This window comes from Paroedura picta, chromosome 1, assembly GCF_049243985.1.
Source record: "Paroedura picta isolate Pp20150507F chromosome 1, Ppicta_v3.0, whole genome shotgun sequence".
Classification (NCBI taxonomy): Eukaryota; Metazoa; Chordata; class Lepidosauria; order Squamata; family Gekkonidae; genus Paroedura; species Paroedura picta.
In genome coordinates this window covers 117,647,240-117,668,844 of record NC_135369.1, presented here as the reverse complement: position 1 = coordinate 117,668,844, position 21,605 = coordinate 117,647,240, and the positions used below count along the sequence as shown (strand labels likewise).

At 43.4% G+C, this 21,605-nt stretch overlaps 1 protein-coding gene across 16 annotated transcripts in view; it reads left to right on the top strand.

Annotated features, from left to right (window-relative positions):
- The window catches only part of LOC143819312 (uncharacterized), a 207,789-nt gene that overhangs the window by 82,286 nt on the left and 103,898 nt on the right, over positions 1–21,605 (top strand). For 7 of the 16 annotated variants that reach the window (XR_013224916.1, XR_013224928.1, XR_013224915.1 and 4 more), the window contains one exon: positions 11,752–11,830. The exons of 3 other annotated variants lie outside the window; for them this stretch is intronic. Coding sequence is in view for 4 of the 13 variants with exons in the window: in XM_077300815.1 (XP_077156930.1) it covers positions 5,848–5,883 (36 nt within the window). In the remaining 9 variants the exon portion in view is untranslated. Of the gene's footprint in view, positions 1–5,806; positions 5,884–11,751; positions 11,831–16,345; positions 16,457–21,605 lie in introns of those variants that run through there. 6 more of the 16 variants (XM_077300815.1, XM_077300797.1, XM_077300823.1 and 3 more) reach the window with 2 other exon arrangements.

The window sequence follows — 21,605 nt, the reverse complement described above, 5'->3', positions numbered from 1 at the left end:
ATGTATATACTCTTATTCTAGTTTGTTCTTAGCAATAAAGTTGTTCTTCTGTTCATCATCTATTCTGGTTTCATTGCTTCTCAGAAAATATACTGTAGGCTGATCCAATTTTTATATTTGAATTATAATCATGGGAAGTGTAAAACCCAACTTTAGTGGCACTTGTGTGGAAAAACAGCTCCAGAGTCATAAATATGGGTGAAAAACTGCAGTAGATAAAAGGCAATATAGGGATGAAGCTTGCAGGGAAGAGGGAACAACAGCCAAATCTTGCTTGGTTCTGGATGAGAAAGTGATGTGGACAATAAGAATAGTTTTCTTTCTGAAAGTTAAGGCAGAGCAATTCAAGTAACAGGGAAAGTCTGCTCCCTTTCATTACATGTTGCTACTATCCTATTAAAGAGTAAATGGAGTTTATTTTTTGTGTCCCATTCACTTTACTGTTGATGTTCAGGCACCTCTGACTGTCTTTTCCCTTATGTTCCTGGCCAGGAATTACCATCACAAAGAGCAGTCCTTCTAACTGTCCCATCAATCAAAGAAGCTCGTTTGGAGGATACACAACAGAGGGCTTTTTCAGTGGTAGCTTATTAGACCACCAACCAGAGAAGTGTGACTGGCCTCCTCACTTTCAATCTGTAGGAGGCAGCTGAAGATGGTTTTATTTAGGGCTACATTTGATTAAGTTTACTAGTTCTGAGATGTGATTTTAAATTTTGGGTATTATGTTTTTAATGTGTTTTAGTTTTTGTGCTTTTTCTCATATTGCAAATTACCTTGTTCTCTGTAAGGAAGAAAAGTGGCCAATCTTCTTAGTTCTCATCAGGAAAAAAGAGAGGCCCTCTCTCTGTCCATCTTTTTCTGTTCTTGGAATAATGCTATATGTGTTGATTGGTGGAACTATTCAGGGATGGAAGGGTTAAACAGTTCTCACCTCCTATACCACAGCCCTAAACTAAGCTGAAGACCTGGCAGCTATGAGCTTTAAAAATCTCTGAAAATATTCAGTCATATATATCCTAGTATTACAACTGGGTTGGGTTGTTGTTGTTGGTTTTTTTTGCTCCAAATGGTCTTCTTGTATCAATTTTGTAATTAAACATAATTTGAGTCCAATGGCACCTTTAAGACCAACAAAGATTTATTCAAGGCATGAGCTTTCGTGTGCATGCATGCTTCCTCAAACAATGGAACAGGCATCATAAAAGTACAGGAGATAGTAAATTAGTAGCAAATTAGTAAATGGCATTGTAAGTCCAAAAATGCAGTATGATAATGCTTTGCTAGAAAAGCCAATCAGTCCTATGGGTTTAATTGTCATTTACAAAAAAACATTGGAGCAATAAAAAAGTAAAGTTAGTGATCAATGGCAGACACTTTCCCAGTTGTGAACTTTTTCTTTCCACAACTGGGAAAGTGTCTGCCATTATTCGTTGCATATTTGGACTCATGATGCCATTTACTAATTTGCTACTACTTTCTCCTTCTATCTGTACTCTTATGAGCCCTGTTCCATTGTCTGAGGGAAGTATGCCTGCACATGAAAGCTCATGCCTTGAATAAATCTTTGTTGGTCTTAAAGGTGCCATTGGACTCAAATTTTGTTGTACTACTTCAGACCAACACAGCTATCCACTTGAATCTATAATTAAACATAGTATACATTTCATAATTCTTTAAATGTGGCAAAGATGGCAGATATACAGTTTGGATGTACTTCTCTCTCCCTCCCTTCCCTTGTTCCATGGAACAAACTTAAATATATGCAGAGTCTGGTTGCCATCTTACTTTATGCTCATAACACTTGTCTTGCTTTTATTGGCTTCGCAGATAATCAGATGGGTGGCCCTGAACTGGAGTCAACCGAGGCCTAAACTCATGCTGTGTAAATGTATGATAAGGAAGTAATTGCTTTAAGAAAGATATATCTCAGTTCTGCCTTTGAGCTGGAGGCATGACCAGTGCAGCTTAGCAGCCACACAAATAGGTTTTCTCTTTAGCCCACTAACTGAAATGTGAGTTTTAAATGGTTCCCCCTCTTCAGTGATGCTTTCCCTGCCAGCATCATATAAAAACCTTAAGTCGTGTCATCTCACAGCCAGCTTTGCTCAATACTTCTATCTATGCAAGAAAGGGGGAATATATGAGCGACGTGAGCTCCTGTAATAGAACAAGTGGTCCGTAGCCTTCTATATGCTGACCACTCACTGAAGCTGTTATCAGATTACCTGTTTTACATCTTTGTACAAATTAATAGATTCCAAATGCAACATCAGAAATACAGAAAGCGTGTACAGCCTGTACTTTAGGATCAGATTTGATTTCCAAACAAAAGATAGTGCTTGTAATTTTATTTTTCTGCTCAGCACAATGAAAATTGCATTTTTGTAATAACAGTAATTGCTTTTGTGAGCGTTCTGCTTCACTTGGTGTGGCATTACACATCCCAGTATTGAAATACAAGTATCTTCTTTGTTTCTTCTGTGACAGTTGTTATATACTTGGAAGCCCTACCACAAAGAATACAGTGTATAGTTATGGATGCTCTCATATAAAAAAGAACATTGACAAATTAGAAAGGATTCAGAGGAGACATAAAAGGATGATAAATGATTTGGAAGGAAAGTCATTTGGGGGAAAGGCTGGAGTTACAGAATATATATTTTAGTTTTGGAGAACAAGTTGGGTAGGAGGAAGAGAAAGAACACAATTGTTTTCCATGTCTAGCAGGGAGAGGGAAAGAAGCAAGGGCCTTAAATAAAAGGAAAAGGAATGTTTCTTTACTCAGCAATACAAGGAGCTGACACAGCATTTTTCAAAAACAGCCTGGAAAGGAACTTGCAAAGTTTAGGTGTCATCTGGCATTGTTACCTATTTCAGGTACTTGGACTCAACTGTCCCTTTCAAGCACACTATTTTGTTGTTTGACTTGAAAAAATTACAAGGCAAGAAGAGGAAAAAAGTGGGTCCTATAAATTACAAAGACCTAAAGAGGAACAAGAACACATTTTCCATATTCAAGCGGTGGAGGTTCAATTTTTAGCTCTGAAGATTTCCGTGATGTATATATGCAGACACTATAGTCGCTCACTGCACTGCTGGCTGGGATATCAACCAGGCCTCTTAGGGGAAGCAGTGAAAGTTAGAAAACCAATATTTGTCAAGGCAAATCAGGATTTGAATGGCAGTGTAAGAGTGGACACCTGGGTTCACGAAACAAGCACAGTTAAAATACACATTCTGTCTGAACTGTGCTTCTTTCTTGAAGGTGCTTATTGTCAATTTACGCTAGCCATTCAAAAATACTACAGTTGGACATGAAAGTGCCCTTCCCATATTAAAACATTATATGTGCCTTAAAAAATGGTAAAAGTTCTATCCGGCTTTAATTATTCACTTTTTAAGTTCTTGTTGATTTCAGTAGAAACACGTACATAAGGAAATGTTTAACGTTCTCCTGTTGAAATCAGTGGTGCATATAGTAAAATCCTCAGGAAGTTTACTCTGAAGTAAGTAAACTCCAGTGAGTTAAATGAGACTTCTATATAGGTACATGCAGTCAAGTTGCAACTTATGGCAACCCCAATAAGGGGCTTCCAAGGCAAGTGAGAAGCAGAAGTGGTTTTCCATTCCCCTCCTCTGCAGAGTCTCCCTTCGTCTCACATCCAAGTACTGACGTGCTCTAGCTTCCAGGATCTGACAAGATTGGGCAACATCATGCCATGCCACATTCTCAAATGAGACTTACTCCTCATTATAAAAACATGCTTGGGGTTGTAGCCTTAAGGGACCTAACTGTGACTGGACCATGGCCCTAGCTGGACACAACCCTGAGCAAAAAAAAAAAAGGCTGTGCTATACACTTATACTCAGCTGCTTCACAGAAGGGGAATGTTACAGCAGGGGCCTTAACATGGTTAAGTAGCTTCTGGGTACCCCAGGAACTGCATTCACCAAAAAGCATTTCTGGATCAAGATGCTAGGACCATTATCTTCCCTTTACAGAAGTTCCCTTTAGTATTTTGGAGGATGCTTGATAAATGTGTATGTATTGGTAGTAGGTCAATCCTGAACAACATAATGCCCAAGAACCAACTGTGCACAATATGTTATTTATCTACATTTCCTTGGGGTCATTCTAAATACTCATTGTCTGTTGCTGTTTCTATCCTCTTTGTCAGAACAATTAATGTGGACCCAAATCTATTCAAAGAGGGTTTGGGAGAATAACTGTGTCTTCATTACTCTTTCTTTCCTTGGACTCAACCAGTTGTGCCATTTGCATTCAGTTTATCAAGTACAGGGGTGGCCAAACTGTGGGTTTCCAGGTGCCCATGGACTATAACTACCATGCTGGCAGAGGCTCTTGGTAATCCTAGTCCATGGACATCTGGAGAGCCACTGTTTGGCCACTCCTAATCTATAGCTGGTGCTGGAGAAGACTCTTGCGAGTCCCTTGGACTGCAAGGCGAACAAACCGGTCAGTCCTAGAGGAGATCAGCCCTGACTGCTCCTTAGAAGGCCAGATCCTGAAGATGAAACTCAAATACTTTGGCCACCTCATGAGAAGGAAGGACTCCCTGGAGAAGAGCCTAATGCTGGGAGCGATCGAGGGCAAAAGAAGAAGGGGATGACAGAGAATGAGGTGGCTGGATGGAGTCACTGAAGCAGTAGGTGCAAACTTAAATGGACTCCGGGGAATGGTAGAGGACAGGAAGGCCTGGAGGATCATTGTCCATGGGGTCGCGATGGGTCGGACACGACTTCGCACATAACAACAATCTATAGCAGCTAGACAGTCACGTTATACAGTCAACCAGCATCTGAGGTGATGCTGGGCAATCCCTGAAAAGATCTTCACATTGTTTTTTCTTAAGGTTTTACAATTATTTTCTATTGTCACAGCTGCGGATTAGGGAGCACAAGGAGGAGCCCATTTGGCAGGGAGCCAGCATGTTCACTGGACTCCCTGAGGTATTGGGGGTCTCATTAAGAGACTGGCCAGAAAGAGCACGGCTGATCCTGCTGGGTGGCCACAGGCTTGAGGCCAAGCAGCCGAGGGGCTCAAATGAGATGGGTCCTTGGTAAGGGTGCTTCCCAAGTAGAGAGTCCCAGAGGCAAGGGGATGACCTTCCCAGCTGGGAAAGAAGAAGAAGAAGAGGAAGAGTTGGTTCTTATATGCCTCTTTTCTCTACCCGAAGGAGGCTCAAAGTGGCTTACTGTCACCTTCCCGTTCCTCTCCCCACAACAGACACCCTGTGAGGTGGGTGAGGCTGAGAGAGCCCCAGGGCACTGATGGGCTCCAAAAATTGCAGCAGCTGGACAGCTGTGGGATATGGGTCTCCTCCCAAGTGCTCCAAAATTTCTGGCTAACCCTCTGTTATGGGTTGGAAGCAAGTTCATGCCATCCTGGCATGAACAATATTGCCATATTGCCAGCCTGCAAATCAACTGATCTCCAGGTGACAAAGAACAGAACACCTGGAGAAAATGGCCACTTTGGAGGGTAGATTCTATAGCATAGTACCCTGCTGAAGTGTCTCCATTCCCCAAATCACACCTTCCTCAGGATACACCCCTGAAATCATCAAGTATTTCTCAGCCTAGAGCTGACAATTCTAAGCAGAACATGGCTTTCCTGTATTTCACTGCCAGCCCTGAATACCAGCAAGGTAATTCTGTATGTTCCTGGACATGTGTTGCAAAAAGGTAGAAAAACATTGTTGACAGTTCAGGCAGGAAAATGGCCTGAGGCAGACGGCCTAACCCTCCCTAATGCTCTCTTATTTTGTCATGTCTCATTTAGTTTCAGCTTAGTTACTTCATTTTACCCAACCTTTCTCACCGATGGGAACCCAAAGTGGCTTCTATTATCTCTGTGAGGTAGGTTACATGGAGAGTTTGTGACTGGCCCAAAGTCACCCAGCAATTTTCATTGACAGAATAGAGATTTGAATCTGTGTAGTATTGCTGACTCTGGCTGGAGTTCTCCTGCAATCACAAATAATCTCCAAACTATTGAGATAATTTCCCCTGGAAAAACAGGCACTTCAGGGGAATAACTCTAATATACCATAGATTGTAGGCAAATCTCTTCTTTCTCAAATATCTGGGAATTTCCAGGTCAGAATGGGAAACCTGGGTCTCCCAGACCCTTGTCTGAACACTACACCACTTGCTCTCAATTTGGCCCTTTTCAAAGAATGTCATGTGTACTATTACTACCAATCTCAGTGAAGAAGAATAGAACTAAGTTGGAGAGAGAAACAGGAAAAATAAATAGGATGAAATAAACAAAAATGGGGAAAGCAAATGGTAGGTTGAGGCTGTAGAGAGATCTGCAGTGGAGAATTTAAAAGGTTAAAAGTCAACCTCCCCCCCTCCAAAATGGCCAGTGATGGACCTGGAGGAGTGGGAAGGGGAGGGGTCTTTGGTGACCGTGTATGCAGTTATGATTCTGAACCTTATTCTGCATGATTGCACGAATTCTGGGGTTTCCCAAAACCTGAAGAATATTTCAGGATTTTCTTAACAGTAAAAAAGCAATGTTGCATCCTTGAGTTACAGTGCAATCTTAAGAGCAATGTCCTGGACAAAGCCCAAATGAGTAGCTAAGTAGGATACTGAGGAGACCTGCTCTCTGAGGTTGATTTGGGTTGTAGAGCACTGAAGCAGATCAGCATGAATTCCATGTTGACAAATACTGCTGAATATTCTCTTTTTAGAGCCTCTTGTGGCGCAGAGTGATAAGGCAGCAGAAATGCTGTCTGAAGCTGTCTGCCCATGAGGCTGGGAGTTCGATCCCAGAAGCCAGCTCAAGGTTGACTCCGCCTTCCATCCTTCCAAGGTCGGTAAAATGAATACCCAGCTTACTGGGGGGGGGGGGGGTTAATGGTAATGACTGGGGAAGGCACTGGCAAACCACCCTGTATTGAGTCTGCCATGAAAACGCTAGAGGGCAAGGCAGACATGACCCAGTGCTTGCACAGGGGATACCTTTACCTTTATTCTCTTTTTACACTCCCAGTTCAGCTGCATTGTAGTTAACAGCACAGCTCATTGGTGTTTAAGTCAGGCATTGGTGTGGCCAACATAGTGGGTCTATATCTGATTTTACTTACAGGATACAAATGTACAAACTTTATTTTTAGAGCTGTTGGCTCCAATAACACATATCTGTATTTACACTTAAATGTGGTGACTTTAGAAAATGTACTTTGTTGTGGGCTTGAGCATTTTGGGGGGGGTTATGGGGATTTTATTGTGTTTTAACTATTTATGTTGTAAATCACCCTGAGACCTATTTGGAGAAGGGCGGTCTAAAAATTAAATAAATAATAATAATAATAATTTGCTTTCTCTATGAAAATACTGTGGGATCTGAAGTTCCTTGTCTTTATATTGGTACATGGTTCTAATGATGAGCTCATGGTGAGGTGAAAGGTCAAGCCAAAGATAAGCACTTTGGAATCCTGCTCAAGGGAAATGTCTGCAGCAATGGAAAGGAAGATCAAATTCCTTCAGAAATTGAAACACTGCAAGACCTTAGTTGATTACTGGGTTGGTACAGGCCAAATGAAGAACTTGTGTTCCATATGGATGCTCTTAATTACAAACTGGTATTTTGTTGTATGGAAAGATTTTTTTCATTTGAAACTTTTATGAGTAAACTTGCAATTTATGGAGGGGGAAACCGTCAAAAGTTCAAGCTGTCAGAAAAGGCTCAGGAAAAAAACCCTCATTATGCCTTTCAGAGTAATTTCTGACAAGGGTGAATAACATCAAGACAAGTTGTTCATTAACAGAGAAGGAGAGGAAACAAGAAGAATCCAAGAGCTGAGGCATCAGTAGCAGGGATGAAAAGCATATATTGTGGATGTGATATTGCCTGGATTTTGTGTGTAAGATTTTACAAGCAGGTGAAACATCTCATGCTCCATTTCCCCAATATAGCCCTCCCCCCTCTCTTTACAAAGGAGGCAGTGGGTTTGGAGAATATATGGTTTAAAACAGGAGCCTCTCCACCCATCAGGTAATGGCTGCTCTTAGTATATCAAATGAAAGTATTGCCTGATTTTGTCCTGTCATCTTGTGAAACCTACAACTTAGCCCTATGTTTTCAGGCCAGCCATCTGAAAACAGAACTGCATGTTTATTTGGACACAGGAGGTTGTCTTATATTGAATTAGACTCTTGGTTCTTCATGATCAGTATTGTCTACTCAGACTGGCAGTGGCTCTCCAAGGTCTCAGACAGAGACATGTCTTTCATATCGCCTGCTGCCAGATCTTTTAACTAGAGATGCCAGGGATTATCGACTTGTGGGGTCACTCATGGATTGGTACTCACCCCACATTATTTATGCGCCCTCTGGCATAGCTGGTCCAGTGCTACTGGCTGAAGTGTCACCAATATGTGGATGACACCCAGCTCTATCTCCTCATAGATGGCCACCTGGACTCTACCCCCCTCCTCCCGGATAAATTTGCCAATTAGAGCAGACTTGCCTGAAACTCAGCCCCTCTAAGTTGGCAGTCCTTTGGCTGGACAGAATGGCAGTGATTGGGAATTGTGTTTACCCACCCTGGCCAGGGTGCAGCTTAACATCTCATTCTCAGCCTGGAATTTGGGGGTGATTCCCTTTCTATGGAGGCCCAGGTCACAAGATCCTGACCCGGAAACTCCAGCTAGTGCAGAATGCAGCTGCTAGGGTCCTTACTGGTACACCTTGGAGGGCCCATATCCAGCCCATGCTGAGGCAGCTGCATTGGTTGCCATTACTGGCCCAGAACAGGTTTAAGGTATTAGTGCTGACCTTTAAGGCCATCTGCAGCTTGGGCCCTGCCTACCTGAGGGACCACCTGTTTCTTTTTGTCCCTCACAGGGCCCTCTGCTCTGTTGTTGTGCACCTACTGGAGGTCCCTGCCCCTAGGAAAGTATGCCTGGCCTCAACCTGAGCCAAGGTGTTTTTGGTCCTGGCCTTAATCTGGTGGAATGAACTCTGAGGAAAACTTAGGGCCCTGATGGAGCTATCAGTTTTCTGAAGGGCCTGTAAAATGGAGCTCTTCCACCAGGTCTTTGGCTGATGTCATGGCTAGGAACAACGAGGCCCCTATGTGGTGACATATTCTATACCCCACCCAGGGATGGATGGCTGCAGGAAATGGGAGTGGGAGGGGGCATGCTGCCAATCTTAGTTCAGGTTGCTTTTAATGTCCTGTTGGCATTGTTATGGGACTAGATGGGGTTTAAAATGTTTTCTGGGGATTTTATATTGTAACCCATCACGAGTCTCTAGAGAGTGCTAGGCTAAAAATCTAACAAACAAACAAATAAAAAAAAATTGAGCCTGGGACTTTCTGTGTGCCAAGAAGATGCTTGACCACAAAACCTTGGCCCCTCCTCAGTTCACTATTGTTCATAACGTATTGCTTTTGCATACTGTCTTTCCTCCACTCCCCTTTCTCTGTCTTTCCTACTGATACTCAGTGAGTCTGGAGACACCTAGATCAAGGTGTCCTCTGCCTCAGTTAGCCTCCAGTCACATTCTGAATTTTGAGAAAAGATAGTGGTTGAAACCAGTGATAATGGATCCAATCATAAAATGGCTGTCATGAGGACAATCACAAAATATTGGGAGGTTCTAAGCCAAAGATCCCCTTAAAATGTAGTAGCTGTTTCCAAATGGGAATTCCTCACCAACCCAAATGTGATGTCTCCTGAGGTTTCCCATGAGGTGCATAAGGGTTAGGACTGGCTAATTGCTTTGGGGAAGGAACAACTGCACACCAAGAAGCACAGAGGTGAGCACCATGCCCCCCCCAGTGGTATCATAGAGTTAGGTTACAAATTATTTGGGAAAACATCAATTTTTACACATGGTGCTGTCTAAAAACAGAGCCTCTTGTGGCGTAGAGTGGTAAGGCAGCAGACATGCAGTCTGAAGTTCTGCCCATGAGGCTGGGAGTTCAATCCCAGCAGCCGGCTCAAGGTTGGCTCAGCCTTCCATCCTTCCGAGGTTGGTAAAATGAGTACCCAGCTTGCTGGGGGTAAACGGTAATGACTGGGGAAGGCACTGGCAAACCACCCCATATTGAGTCTACCAAGAAAACGTTAGAGGGCGTCACCCCAAGGGTCAGACATGACCCGGTGCTTGCACAGGTGATACCATTACCTTTACTGTCTGCTATTTTGATGGCACCATGTCATCATCAGCAAACCTACATGACTGGCCCTCATCCAGGAATGGCCCACCCAGGTAGTTTAGACACAATCAGGAGGCATCCCTCAGCCAGGAAGTGCTTAATAAGGGATCAGCTCTCTACCTCCAAATTCCTGCCAGTTTCAGAAGTTTCCTGGGTGGAAGAGGATCCAGCCTCAGAGCATACCCTGTTGCCAGTAAATTTCCCTGGGCTTCTGGCCTCTTTCATCTTGGAGGTCATGAAGGGAGCTGGGGCAGCCACTGTGCATCTTCTGGAGGTGGGGAGCTGCAGGAGGCCCAGAAATGCCCCCCTTTTGGCCCTCTGTGACCCAGGTGCCCAAGAAAAGCCTCTGCCCTGGGAATGTTTACTCATGAGTAAGTCATGTGAAGTTGGCAATTTGTAATCTGAGAAGGGAGGGTAGCCATTTCAGGCAATAGCAGGGAAAATAATGCTGATGTGGGTGGGACTGAGAAGTTGTTGATGGATGGTCTTGCTGCAATCTGCCAAGGCCATCACAGCAAAGCAAATTTCAGACCAATGGCATGGAAGATGAGTGGGGAATCAAACCCAGCTCATCAAATTAGAAATTGCCACTTTTAATCACTACACCAAGCTTGCTTGTGGATTGTAAACTAAACGTGAGCAGGCAGTATGATGCAGTGATAAAAAAGGCGAATGCCATTTTGGGCTGTATCAACAGGGGCATCACATCAAAATCACAAGATGTCATAGTCCCATTGTATACGGCACTGGTCAGACCACACCTGGAGTACTGTGTGCAGTTCTGGAGGCCTCACTTCAAGAAGGACGTCGATAAAATTGAAAGGGTACAGAGGAGAGCGACGAAGATGATCTGGGGCCAAGGGACCAAGCCCTATGAAGATAGGTTGAGGGACTTGGGAATGTTCAGCCTGGAGAAAAGGAGGTTGAGAGGGGACATGATATCCCTCTTTAAGTATTTGAAAGGTTGTCACTTGGAGGAGGGCAGGATGTTGTTTCCTTTGGCTGCAGAGGAGAGGACATGCAGTAATGGGTTTCAAGTACAATGATATAGGCTAGATATCAGGAAAAAATGTTTCACAGTCAGAGTAGTTGAGCAGTGGAATAGGCTGCCTAAGGAGGTGGTGAGCTCCCCCTCACTGGCAGTCTTCAAGCAAAGGTTGGATACACACTTTTCTTGGATGCTTTTTAGGATGCTTTGGGCTGATCCTGCGTTGAGCAGGGGGTTGGACTAGATGGCCTGTATGGCCCCTTCCAACTCTATGATTCTATGACTGGGCAGATCTGCATGACTTTGGGCTAGGATTTTCCTCCGCCTAATCTATCTGACAGTGTTGTTTTGTGAGGATAAAATTGAGGAGGGGAGAACCATGCACTCTGTCTTGAGCTCATTGGTGAAAGGGTGGGATAAAAATGCCCTGAACACATGAAACATATTATCTCCACAGATGAAGTAGAGTTGTCTAAAGATCATTTTGAGTTCTGCCTACTTAGACTTGCATTTGAGCCGAACTACTTTGCTGTTTTGACACTTTTCCATTCCTGCCAGCACATCTGCCCACCTGCCTAAGATCTGCCTTCTCAAGTTGGCTTTTTGATGCGTCCAGCCTATCACTCCTGACAAGTAGGTGAGTGTACTCTTGAATCCTTAGAACCAAATGACACAAATTGTATTCTATTCTTTGAACAAGAAAAGGCAGCAGTCAGCCAGTTCATCATACGCTGATTCCCTCCCCTTTCTTGAGTGCTATGGAAAGTCATTAAACCATAAACCACTATCAGGATCTTTTTAAACAGTGCTCTATTAAGTTCAAAGTGCTTGTTTCTGTCATTTGCTACCCAATAGCTTTCTGCGTAAATACACAAGCAAACTCATTCCAAAGTCCATTAACTTTCTGGGAGGCACGGCAGCCTTTTATAATAAGCAGATTATCTAGTCTCCAGGATTTAAAGCAAACCATTTCAAACTTATCATTATCATATATAAGCTCCAGCCAGAATTAAAGAACTCAGAAAACATTCCTTTGGGGGGGGGGAACTGCCCAAAGGTTTACAGATCTATCACAAATTGGGCAGAGGGAACAAGAACATAATTTAGAGTGGCTTCCCCTTAAACATTTATCAATCATAGATTTAAAAAAAACAAAACAAAGATCTCTGTGAATATTTCCATTCCTTTTCCGTGCACCTGGGAGAAAGCTGAGTGTCTGGAGAGAGGGGAGGAGAACATGGATATTAATATAATAATGCCTTATGGCAGCAGAAGCATGGCTCACTACCCCTTATTGCAACTTTTCCTCCTAATATTGCTATCACATTTCAAATCTTGCTCTTCCCTCAAAGAACTGACAGCAGCAGTCATGGCTTGCCCCTCTTCCATTTTACGCATATCAACCTTATCTATAGGTTAGGCTAGAGAAGGGACTAGCTCAAGGTCACCGAGTTTCATGGCTCTGTAGTGATTTCAGTCTCAGTCTCCCCACTCTGCCCTAATTCTTGGATTGTGATTGATAGAGAGTTGCTCTCCTAAGAAACAGCAGTGCACCAACAGCTTTCTGAGTAAAAAAGAGATTTTAAGAGCCATGTGCATGCAAAATTTTGGAAAGCACATGTTGCATATTCCTGACCATGTGGAGCACTGCTAAAGACCAATTTCTGGTTTTCCCTTTTGCTTTCTTGACATCTCTCCATCCTGATTGTGCATAATCATTCTCCTCCCTCCTTTTCTAGAAGCTGGTTTTTGGTCTTATGCCACCATGAGCCGTGACACTGGTTTGTCTTTAAAACACTTGGAAAAGAAGAATTGGTTTTTAAATGTTGCTTTTCTCTACCAGGAGTCTCAAAGAGGCTTACAATCGGCTTCCCTCTCCTCTCTCCACAACAGACACTCTGTGAGGCTGGGAAAGCCCTGAGATTACTGCTCAGTCAGAACAACTCTATCGGGGTAGAGACAAGTCCAAGATCACCCAGCAGGTTGCATGTGGAGTAGCAGGAAATCAAACCAGCTTGCCAGATTAGAAGCTGCCACTCTTAACCATTACACCAAGCTTGTAGTCATTAAGATAGCCAAGAGTGTGTCTGCAAGGCAGCCTGTGGTTTGTGGAATAATTGAGTAGTCAGGTAGCACTCATTCAAGCCCCTCCACTCCCAAACCGACAGTTCTAGCCCAATGCAACAAGGAATTTACAAAGCACATCTCTCCCGGTGATTTGTGAAAATAAGGCCAGTCATATGTTGTAGGATGTTAAAACAAGGATCACGTAATTTCTGTAAACAAATAATAATTCCACAGTCAAGCAAACTTAGGCAAAAATTTATTTCACAGCTGTGCAATGGGGGAACAGCCAGAACACTGACTGTAAGCAAAAACTGTTGGGCCCTCCCTCTTGCATGCTTAATGCCTCAGGGGGCTCTAATACTTTTTATTTTATTTGTCTTTATAGGCTGCCCCTATTGAGCCAGTCATCTCATGGCAGTTTACAGCAATATACAAATACATTAAAAACACAAAAAATTAGCAGCACAATCATTCAGTCAATGTATTATTTATTAATTAGATTTTTAGCCTGCCACTCTCTAGAGACTTGTGGCGGGTTACAATATAAAATCTCCAAAAAACATATAAAACATAAAATTTAGACAGAGTCATTGTCAAAGTGTTTCCTTAGATAAGGAGAATAGGAGGAGAATCCAGGATCGGTGGGGAGGTCCATATGATGTACTCGTTTTCTCATGCATACTGGCCTCAACAATATGCCTAGCAGAAGAGCTCTGTCAAGGCCCTGATGTTCTCTGGGAATGCATTCCACCAGTAAAATAAAAGCACTGGAAGAATCCATGCAATGGCCCAAGTATTTTTTCAATCCAGTGCATGTACCACACTGAAAGCTGGACATATAAATACGTGGTTATAAACCCTTTTCAAATCATACATGCAAAGGTATGAAAGTTCCTAATGATACAGTTGAATGCATGGTTACTCCAAAGCTAGTCTCGCTGAATCCAGTGTAATGTAGTATACCTCAAGGTACACAGGATTCCCACCTCTGCCTGTGAACCCCATTATAGTGTGGTGTGAATTCTTACTATACTAAAGAACCCTCCTTGCAATGTTTGTTCCTCCCCAATATTGTTGTTTCAGGAAACTCAATTTAAATGTATGTCTGGTTACTTGGGAGGGGGGAAAAGAACACAAATCATGATTAAGGTAGAAACAGGGATACATTCTCTGTCTTATTTTATGTTGATGCATCACTGAAGGCATTTCTGCACATCAGTAAAAATAGCATTATGACTGCTGAATGGCAAAGTGCTAAATTTTATCATGCTTCCCAGCCCCTCCACACCTTTTTGCTTTCTCACCATTGTCTGCCGCCTTTACACGCATCTCACCCTCCACATCTGCTGCTGGAAATGGCGGAAGAGAGGAACGTGACTTATTCATTCATTCATTCATTCATTCATTCATTCATTCATTCATTCATTCATTCATTCATTCATTTATTTATTTATTTATTTATTTATTTATTTATTTATTTATTTATTTATTTATTATTTTGACTTTTTGCCTACCACTGCCAGAACTGGCTTGTGGCGAGTTACAATTGTCCGTGTTAAAAGCCCCATTAAAAATCCAGTAAAACAATTCTGGACATTCATCCATATACAGACTCCTAGAACATTTAAAATCCATGGTGGTCTGCAACCCACTAACCCCCCCCCCAATTATATGTGACTCTTTTCCGCCTGTCCGTCAATTCAGGCAACCAATACACTTCTTCCATATTTTGATGCAGTTTAAAAGTCCTGCGATGCCCGCTATTTTTTCAATTCAATACCTTTACGCTGCAATTACTATGCATGGAATCATAGATGCATAATGCTTTTTTAATGCCACCCCTTATGGGATCATGAGTCCTTTGCTACATTTAAAATAAATATTGTTCCTGATTTTTTTTTAGGCGGGGGGAAACTTTCGAGAGGCATGCTTTGTGTTACAACTTTGAGAAAAATATTCTTTATTTCTGGCATTGCCTACATGCGTGTCCACCTATTTGTTGCTCCATGCATATTTCCATTTTAAAAAAGAAATCCCCATCCCTGGGAACAAGGGATAGGGAGGCAAGACGAAGCAGGCAACTTTAGTGTGTCTGAGCCTCCATAGCTTCCTTCTGCTGGTTGCCTGCTGGTTGCTCTTCAGTAGCTAGTGCTTTTTAGGTTGGTGAATCCACTTTATGCGATTCCCCAACACGCTTTAAAATGGAGGACGTAGTGAGCTGTTAGCTGGCCAGACGCTGGATAGGTGACGTCATGTGGAGCAGCTGGAATATAATGCCTACATTAAGTAAGCATTTCACTATATTTATTGTGTGCAGAACAGCCCTGAGTATGTTTTACTATTCTTTAAGCACCAGCAGCAGATTTTTTTCATGGGCTGTAGAACAGTAACTGGTGCTTAACCTGCTCTTTGTCCTTGAAAAAAATGTGTCTCCATATACTAATACTATATGTATGCATGCAAGGTTCCATGAGAAGATACCAAGGAAAAGAGACTATATAAACTAAACATGAAGATAAAAACATGAAAGATATGCATTTTGATAAAAAAGTACAACCCTGAAAATCCATTAGGCAGGAGAACTAGATAATGTAATTCAGGGGGATAGAAATAGGATGCTTTGATTATGTGTTAAGAAGCAAAATGTTTTGATAGGTGGAATGTGAGCAATGAAGCAGGGCATTTGGGTAGGCAAAATAAATAGGAAGTGAAATGGGAAGAGAAAAACAGACAGGATTGTAAGTAAAACAAAGATGATCAAATAGAGTTGAATTGGATTCTACAGTGTTCTGCTAAACAATCCTTGATAAAAGTAGCTTGAAGGTGCTTGAGGGTTTCATAAATCCTACCCATGATTGCTTGGAAGAATTGCTCTCTGTTGCTCAGAATAAAAGTAACTTATTGCCCTCAAACAGCAGTATAGAAGAATGAACTTAGAAATGGCAAGATTACTTGCCACAATTTTAAGCACTTGGACTCCTGTTCATTCTTGCAGGTGTCCTCCACCCCCTGCTGACCAGAGGATAAATGAACTGTGAGAGGCTGGGGAAGGTGTTTGATATTGGGGTTTTATATGTCTTTGTAGGAGACAAGGCACTGGCATCAGTCAGCTGGCCCACTCCAAGGTGAGAAGCAGATAGAAGAGGTGGGGAGTACATGCCACTGCAGTGAGAGGAAAGCTGCAGTGTATGCAAAGGTGAGCTGAGGGATGGAATGTATGAGGAGATAACTGGAGGACAGAGAGTGGCTACAGGAGCAGATTCCCCTCTTGCCTGGGCAGGCATGACCTAGATCACAGGGAGAATGCTGGGCAGGGTGGGACCCACTGGCACAAGGAGTAAAGAGCATGCTCTAGTATAGCTGGCATTATAGAATCTTCCCAACGTGCCTTGTGCGGCCTAATGTACTCATGCCCAAATTAGATGGGAGCATCTAGTTTTGCTTAAATTATAAGAAGACAAATACATTGGTCCAATTTGATGCAAACCAATATCTCTGGCTGATCTCATTAATCAGCTAGGAGCAGCAGAGCATCTGTTGGAATTTGATTTTACCAAGGAGTACTGGCAAGTATCCATGAATCCAGGGTCAATGAGAAGAAGGCATTTGCAACCCCCCAAGGGTTTATCCAGTTTAGAGTAATGCCTTTAGGCTCCATGTGGCAGGGACACAACTTAAAATCGCGCCTCAGGCCAGGAATTGGGGGTGACTATTGATGCCTCCTTAACACTCGAGGCTCAGGTCAAGAAGGTAGCCGGCCAGGCTTTTTTCCATCAGCGCCAAGCTCAGCTACTATCGCCCTACCTGTCATCCGAACACCTGGCCACAGTGATCCATGAGACAGTCACCTCCAGAATAGATTTCTGTAACTCGCCCTTGCACTTGATCTGGAAGCTTCAACTGGTACAGAATGCAGCTGCTAGGGTCCTCACTGGTACGTCTTGGAGGGCCCATATCCAGCCTGTGCTGAGGCAGCTGCACTGGTTGCCAGTTATTTTTCGGATCCGGTTCAAGGTTTTGGTTTTGACCTTTAAGGCCTAACGCGGTCTGGGCCCAGCATATCTGAGGGACCACCTATTGCCTGTTGCCTATACCCCCCGCAGGGACTTACGCTGTGTGGATACAAACTTATTGGTCATCCCCGGCCTCAGAAAAGTGTGCCTGGCCTCGACCAGGACCAGAGTCTTTTCGGTCCTGGCCCCAACCTGGTGGAATGAGCTCCCAAAGGAGCTGCAAGCCTTGCGGGAACTCTCAGCATTCTGCAGGGCCTGCAAAACAGAGCTCTTCCACCAGGTTGTGGGGTGAGAGAGGGCTGCATGGAAGATCTAGCTCCCCTTACAGTGGCAGTAGTGTACTCCATGTGGCACCCTCTGACCTCCTTCCCCCACGAGTGGGTTACCAAGGGATAGAGTAGATATGAACTGAGTTTTTACTACATCTTGTTCTATTGTCTGGGGATTTATGTATGATATATTTTATATGGTTTATTGTATGTTTTTATTGGGGTTTTATATGTCTGTAACTCGCCTCAGGCCTCTGGGGAGAGGTGAGGAATAAATCTAATAAATAAATAAATAAGCAAATAAATAAATAAATGTGGCAATAGCCACATTCTAATGGCTGGTGGACTGAGTTCTGGCATATATCAATGGCATTATATTTAGCCAGATTGAGGGAATGAAGCATGAGGCTGCTTGTTTATTTTTCTTTTCCTGAGCAAGTGAGGAGAGGGGGAAATAAGTCTTGCAAGGGAATGGCAGCAAAAACTAGGCAGCAAGAATGGCAGCAAGAACTAGAGATCTACACTTAATACTAGGACTTTGGGAATGGTTTTCTCAAATGTAGCTCATTACATTCACTCCTGGATATTGCAAGGGAAAGGTAGTATCAGTGTGGATCAGAGGGAACATTTAAAACCCTAAATAGCAGAATGAAAATCAAATAACATATAGATTACTTTTTAAATTTCAGGATCACTGGGGATAAAAAGCCCAGTGCAGATTCAACCCAGGAGTCTCAAAGCGGTTTACCAATCACCTTCCCTTCCCTTTCCCCAGTGAGAAACCCAGCTCACTAGATTTGAAGCCGCCACCCATATCCAGTACACCAATGACTACACATGACTAAGAATGCAGGGAGAATACTGGGTGGGGTAGCTGGTGTCCAGCATGCCTGGGAAGGATGGAAGATGAGGCAGATCCACACCACCCAGCAAGACAATGAAATAGAGGAATGAAGGCAGGGAGGGGCTGAACCATACAATAAAAGGAAAGTTTCCTGAAGGCCAGGGAGGAAAACGGGCATGTAGGTTGTAATCTGAGGAATCAGCATGCCCAGGGCACAGGAGAAAGCTGATGCATTAATACGCTCTGCATCCCATTCTGAAGTCTGGGAAGTGAAGGAGAAGAATGGCACAGTGGCTGAGGGACACACTGATACCTATTGCACACAGTGGCCATTGTGCTGGGCCGCTGCTGGGTGTTGGAGCTGGGGAAAGTTGCCCTGGCTCTTCCTGTTCCCACATAGGGAAGCATTTAGGCTGGTACACCTCATCCGCCCCAGATTTGTGACTCTGGATGAGGTAGCTGAAGTGCTGAGAATCCACCATGTCGTGGCTGTTTTTACCTGTGCCAATACCATGTTCCTAAACAAAAAAAATGTCCCAATTGTCTCCATGGTACTGAGAAGCATGGTGAACCTGCTGGGGCATTTGTTTTTGTCCTTTCCAGAATGCCATAGGTGAGGGGAGGTGCCGGATCTGGATGGCATGAGTCTTCTCTGCCAGACAGGCCTGGCCTGACATAGGCCCTGATGGCACCTGTGGCAAGGGGCAACCGAGAGCCTAAGTTGGGCCAGCCCCAGGCAGGCGCCAATGTCATCTGGAAGCAGGTATTAGCCTTGCACCCAGATGCATGCTGGCCTGGGCCTTAGTCATCTCAATCTCAAATAGAGCCTTAGGAACTAAGAAAGAAAAGGGAAGTGTTCAGGAAATGGAGGGAAGGACAGAGCTCTAAAGAAGAGTACCTACAGGTTACTAGGCACTGTAGATCAATCATCAGAAAGGCCAAAGCTGAGAGTCAGCTAAGATTGGCCAGGGAAGCCCACTGTAGCAAGAAAAGATTTTTCAGTTATGTGAGGAGCAAATGTCAAGTAAAGGAGGCAATAGGCCCACTGCTGGGTGCAGATGGACAAACTCTAACGGAGGATGCAGATAAAGCAGAAAGGCTCAGTGCCTATTTTACATGTTTTTTCCCCACAGGTCAAAGGGTTTAGGCACATCTAGAGATGGCAGTAGCCAAGAGATAGTGTCTGGGTGGCAGGTTGACATGGACAGAGAGGTTGTCAAGAGGCATTTAGCTGCACTGGATGAGTTCAAATCCCCTGGGCTGGATGAAATGCACCCGAGAGTGCTCAAAGAACTTTCTGGAGAACTTGCAGAACCCTTGTCCCTCATCGGGACCTATTTAAGGACTGGAGATGTCCCGGAGGACTGGAAGAGAGCAAATGTTATTCCGATCTTCAAAAAAGGGAGGAAGGATGACCCGGGAAACTACAGACCAGTGAGTCTGTTGTGGGGAAGATAATGGAGCAGATATTAAAGGGAGCAATCTGCAAACATTTGGAGGACAATTTGGTGATCCAAGGCAGTCAGCATGGATTTGTCTCCAACAGGTCCTGTCAGACCAACCTGGTTTCCTTTTTTGACCAAATAACAGGTTTGCTGGATCGTGGAAATGCGGTTGATGTCGTTTACTTGGATTTTAGTAAAGCTTTTGATAAAGTTAAAGTTCCCCATGATGTTCTGATGGATAAATTGAAGGATTGCAATCTGGATTTTCAGATAGTTAGGTGGATAGGGAATTGGTTAGAGAACTGCACTCAAAGAGTTGTTGTCAATGATGTTTCAACAGACTGGAGGGAGGTGAGTAGCGGGGTACCTCAGGGCTCGGTGCTCGGTCCAGTACTTTTTAACATATTTATTAATGACCTAGATGAGGGGGTGGAGGGACTACTCATCAAATGACACCAAATTGGGAGGACTGGCAAATACTCCAGAAGATAGAGACAGAGTTCAATGAGATCTGAACACAATGGAAAAATGGGCAAATGAGAGCAAGATGCAATTTAATAAAGATAACTGTAATGTTCTGCATCTGGGTCAGAAAAATGAAAAGCATGCCAACTGGATGGGGGATGAGATTCTAGGTAACACTGTGTGTGAACGAGACCTTGGGGTACTTGTGGATTGTAAGCTAAACATGAGCAGACAATGTGATGCATCTGTAAAAAAGGCAAATGCCATTCTGGGCTGTATCAACAGGGGCATCACATCAAAATCACAAGATGTCATAGTCCCAAGCCCTATGAAGATAGGTTGAGGGACTTGGGAATGTTCAGACTGGAGAAAAGGAGGTTGAGAGGGGACATGATAGCCTTCTTTAAGTATTTGCACGGTTGTCACTTGGAGGAGGGCAGGATGCTGTTCCTGTTGGCTGCAGAGGAAAGGACACACAGTAATGTTAGATAGTTAGTTTTATTACAGTCATAGACCAGCATAAGATGATACAGAAACATCCATTTAAACCAGGAATTAAAACATCTTAAAAGATAACAATAGAAAATAGAAAAGGTAGATAAACACAGCTGTCCAGATTCATTTAAAACAGACCATTCTATTACGAATTTTGATCGCTGCTGCACAGAACTTGGCAACTCTATAAGTTGTGTTATTTTCTATATCTGCAAGCAGCAGAGAAATGTACAATTCTCCTGAGCGACCTGGGAATCTGCCTAGCAATGGAAGAATTAGACTAGTTCGAATCTCATTATAGAATCGACATTAAAAGAGAACATGTTCCATGGTTTCTACATGTTCAGAGCCCCAGGTGCATTTCCTTTCAATATAGGGTATTTTCCTATATCTTCTGTTTCTGTTGGCTGCAGAGGAAAGGACACACAGTGATGTTTTTTTAACTACAAGTACAACGATATAGGCTAGATATCAGGAAAAAAATTTTCACAGTCAGAGTAGTTCAGCAGTGGAATAGGCTGCCTAAGGAGGTGGTGAACTCCCCCTCACTGGCAGTCTTCAAGCAAAGGTTGGATACACACTTTTCTTGGATGCTTTAGGATGCTTTGGGCTGATTCTGCGTTGAGCAGGGGGTTGGACTAGATGGCCTGTATGGCCCCTTCCAACTCTATGATTCTATATGATTATTTCTTAGCCTGCATGCATGCCACTCCCCACTGCGTCTAGATTGATCATATGCTCCCCTTGTCTATCAGAATTTCTTGTTACACCCCAAAATCTCAGATTCTACAGCCCAAATTATGATTTTTAATGT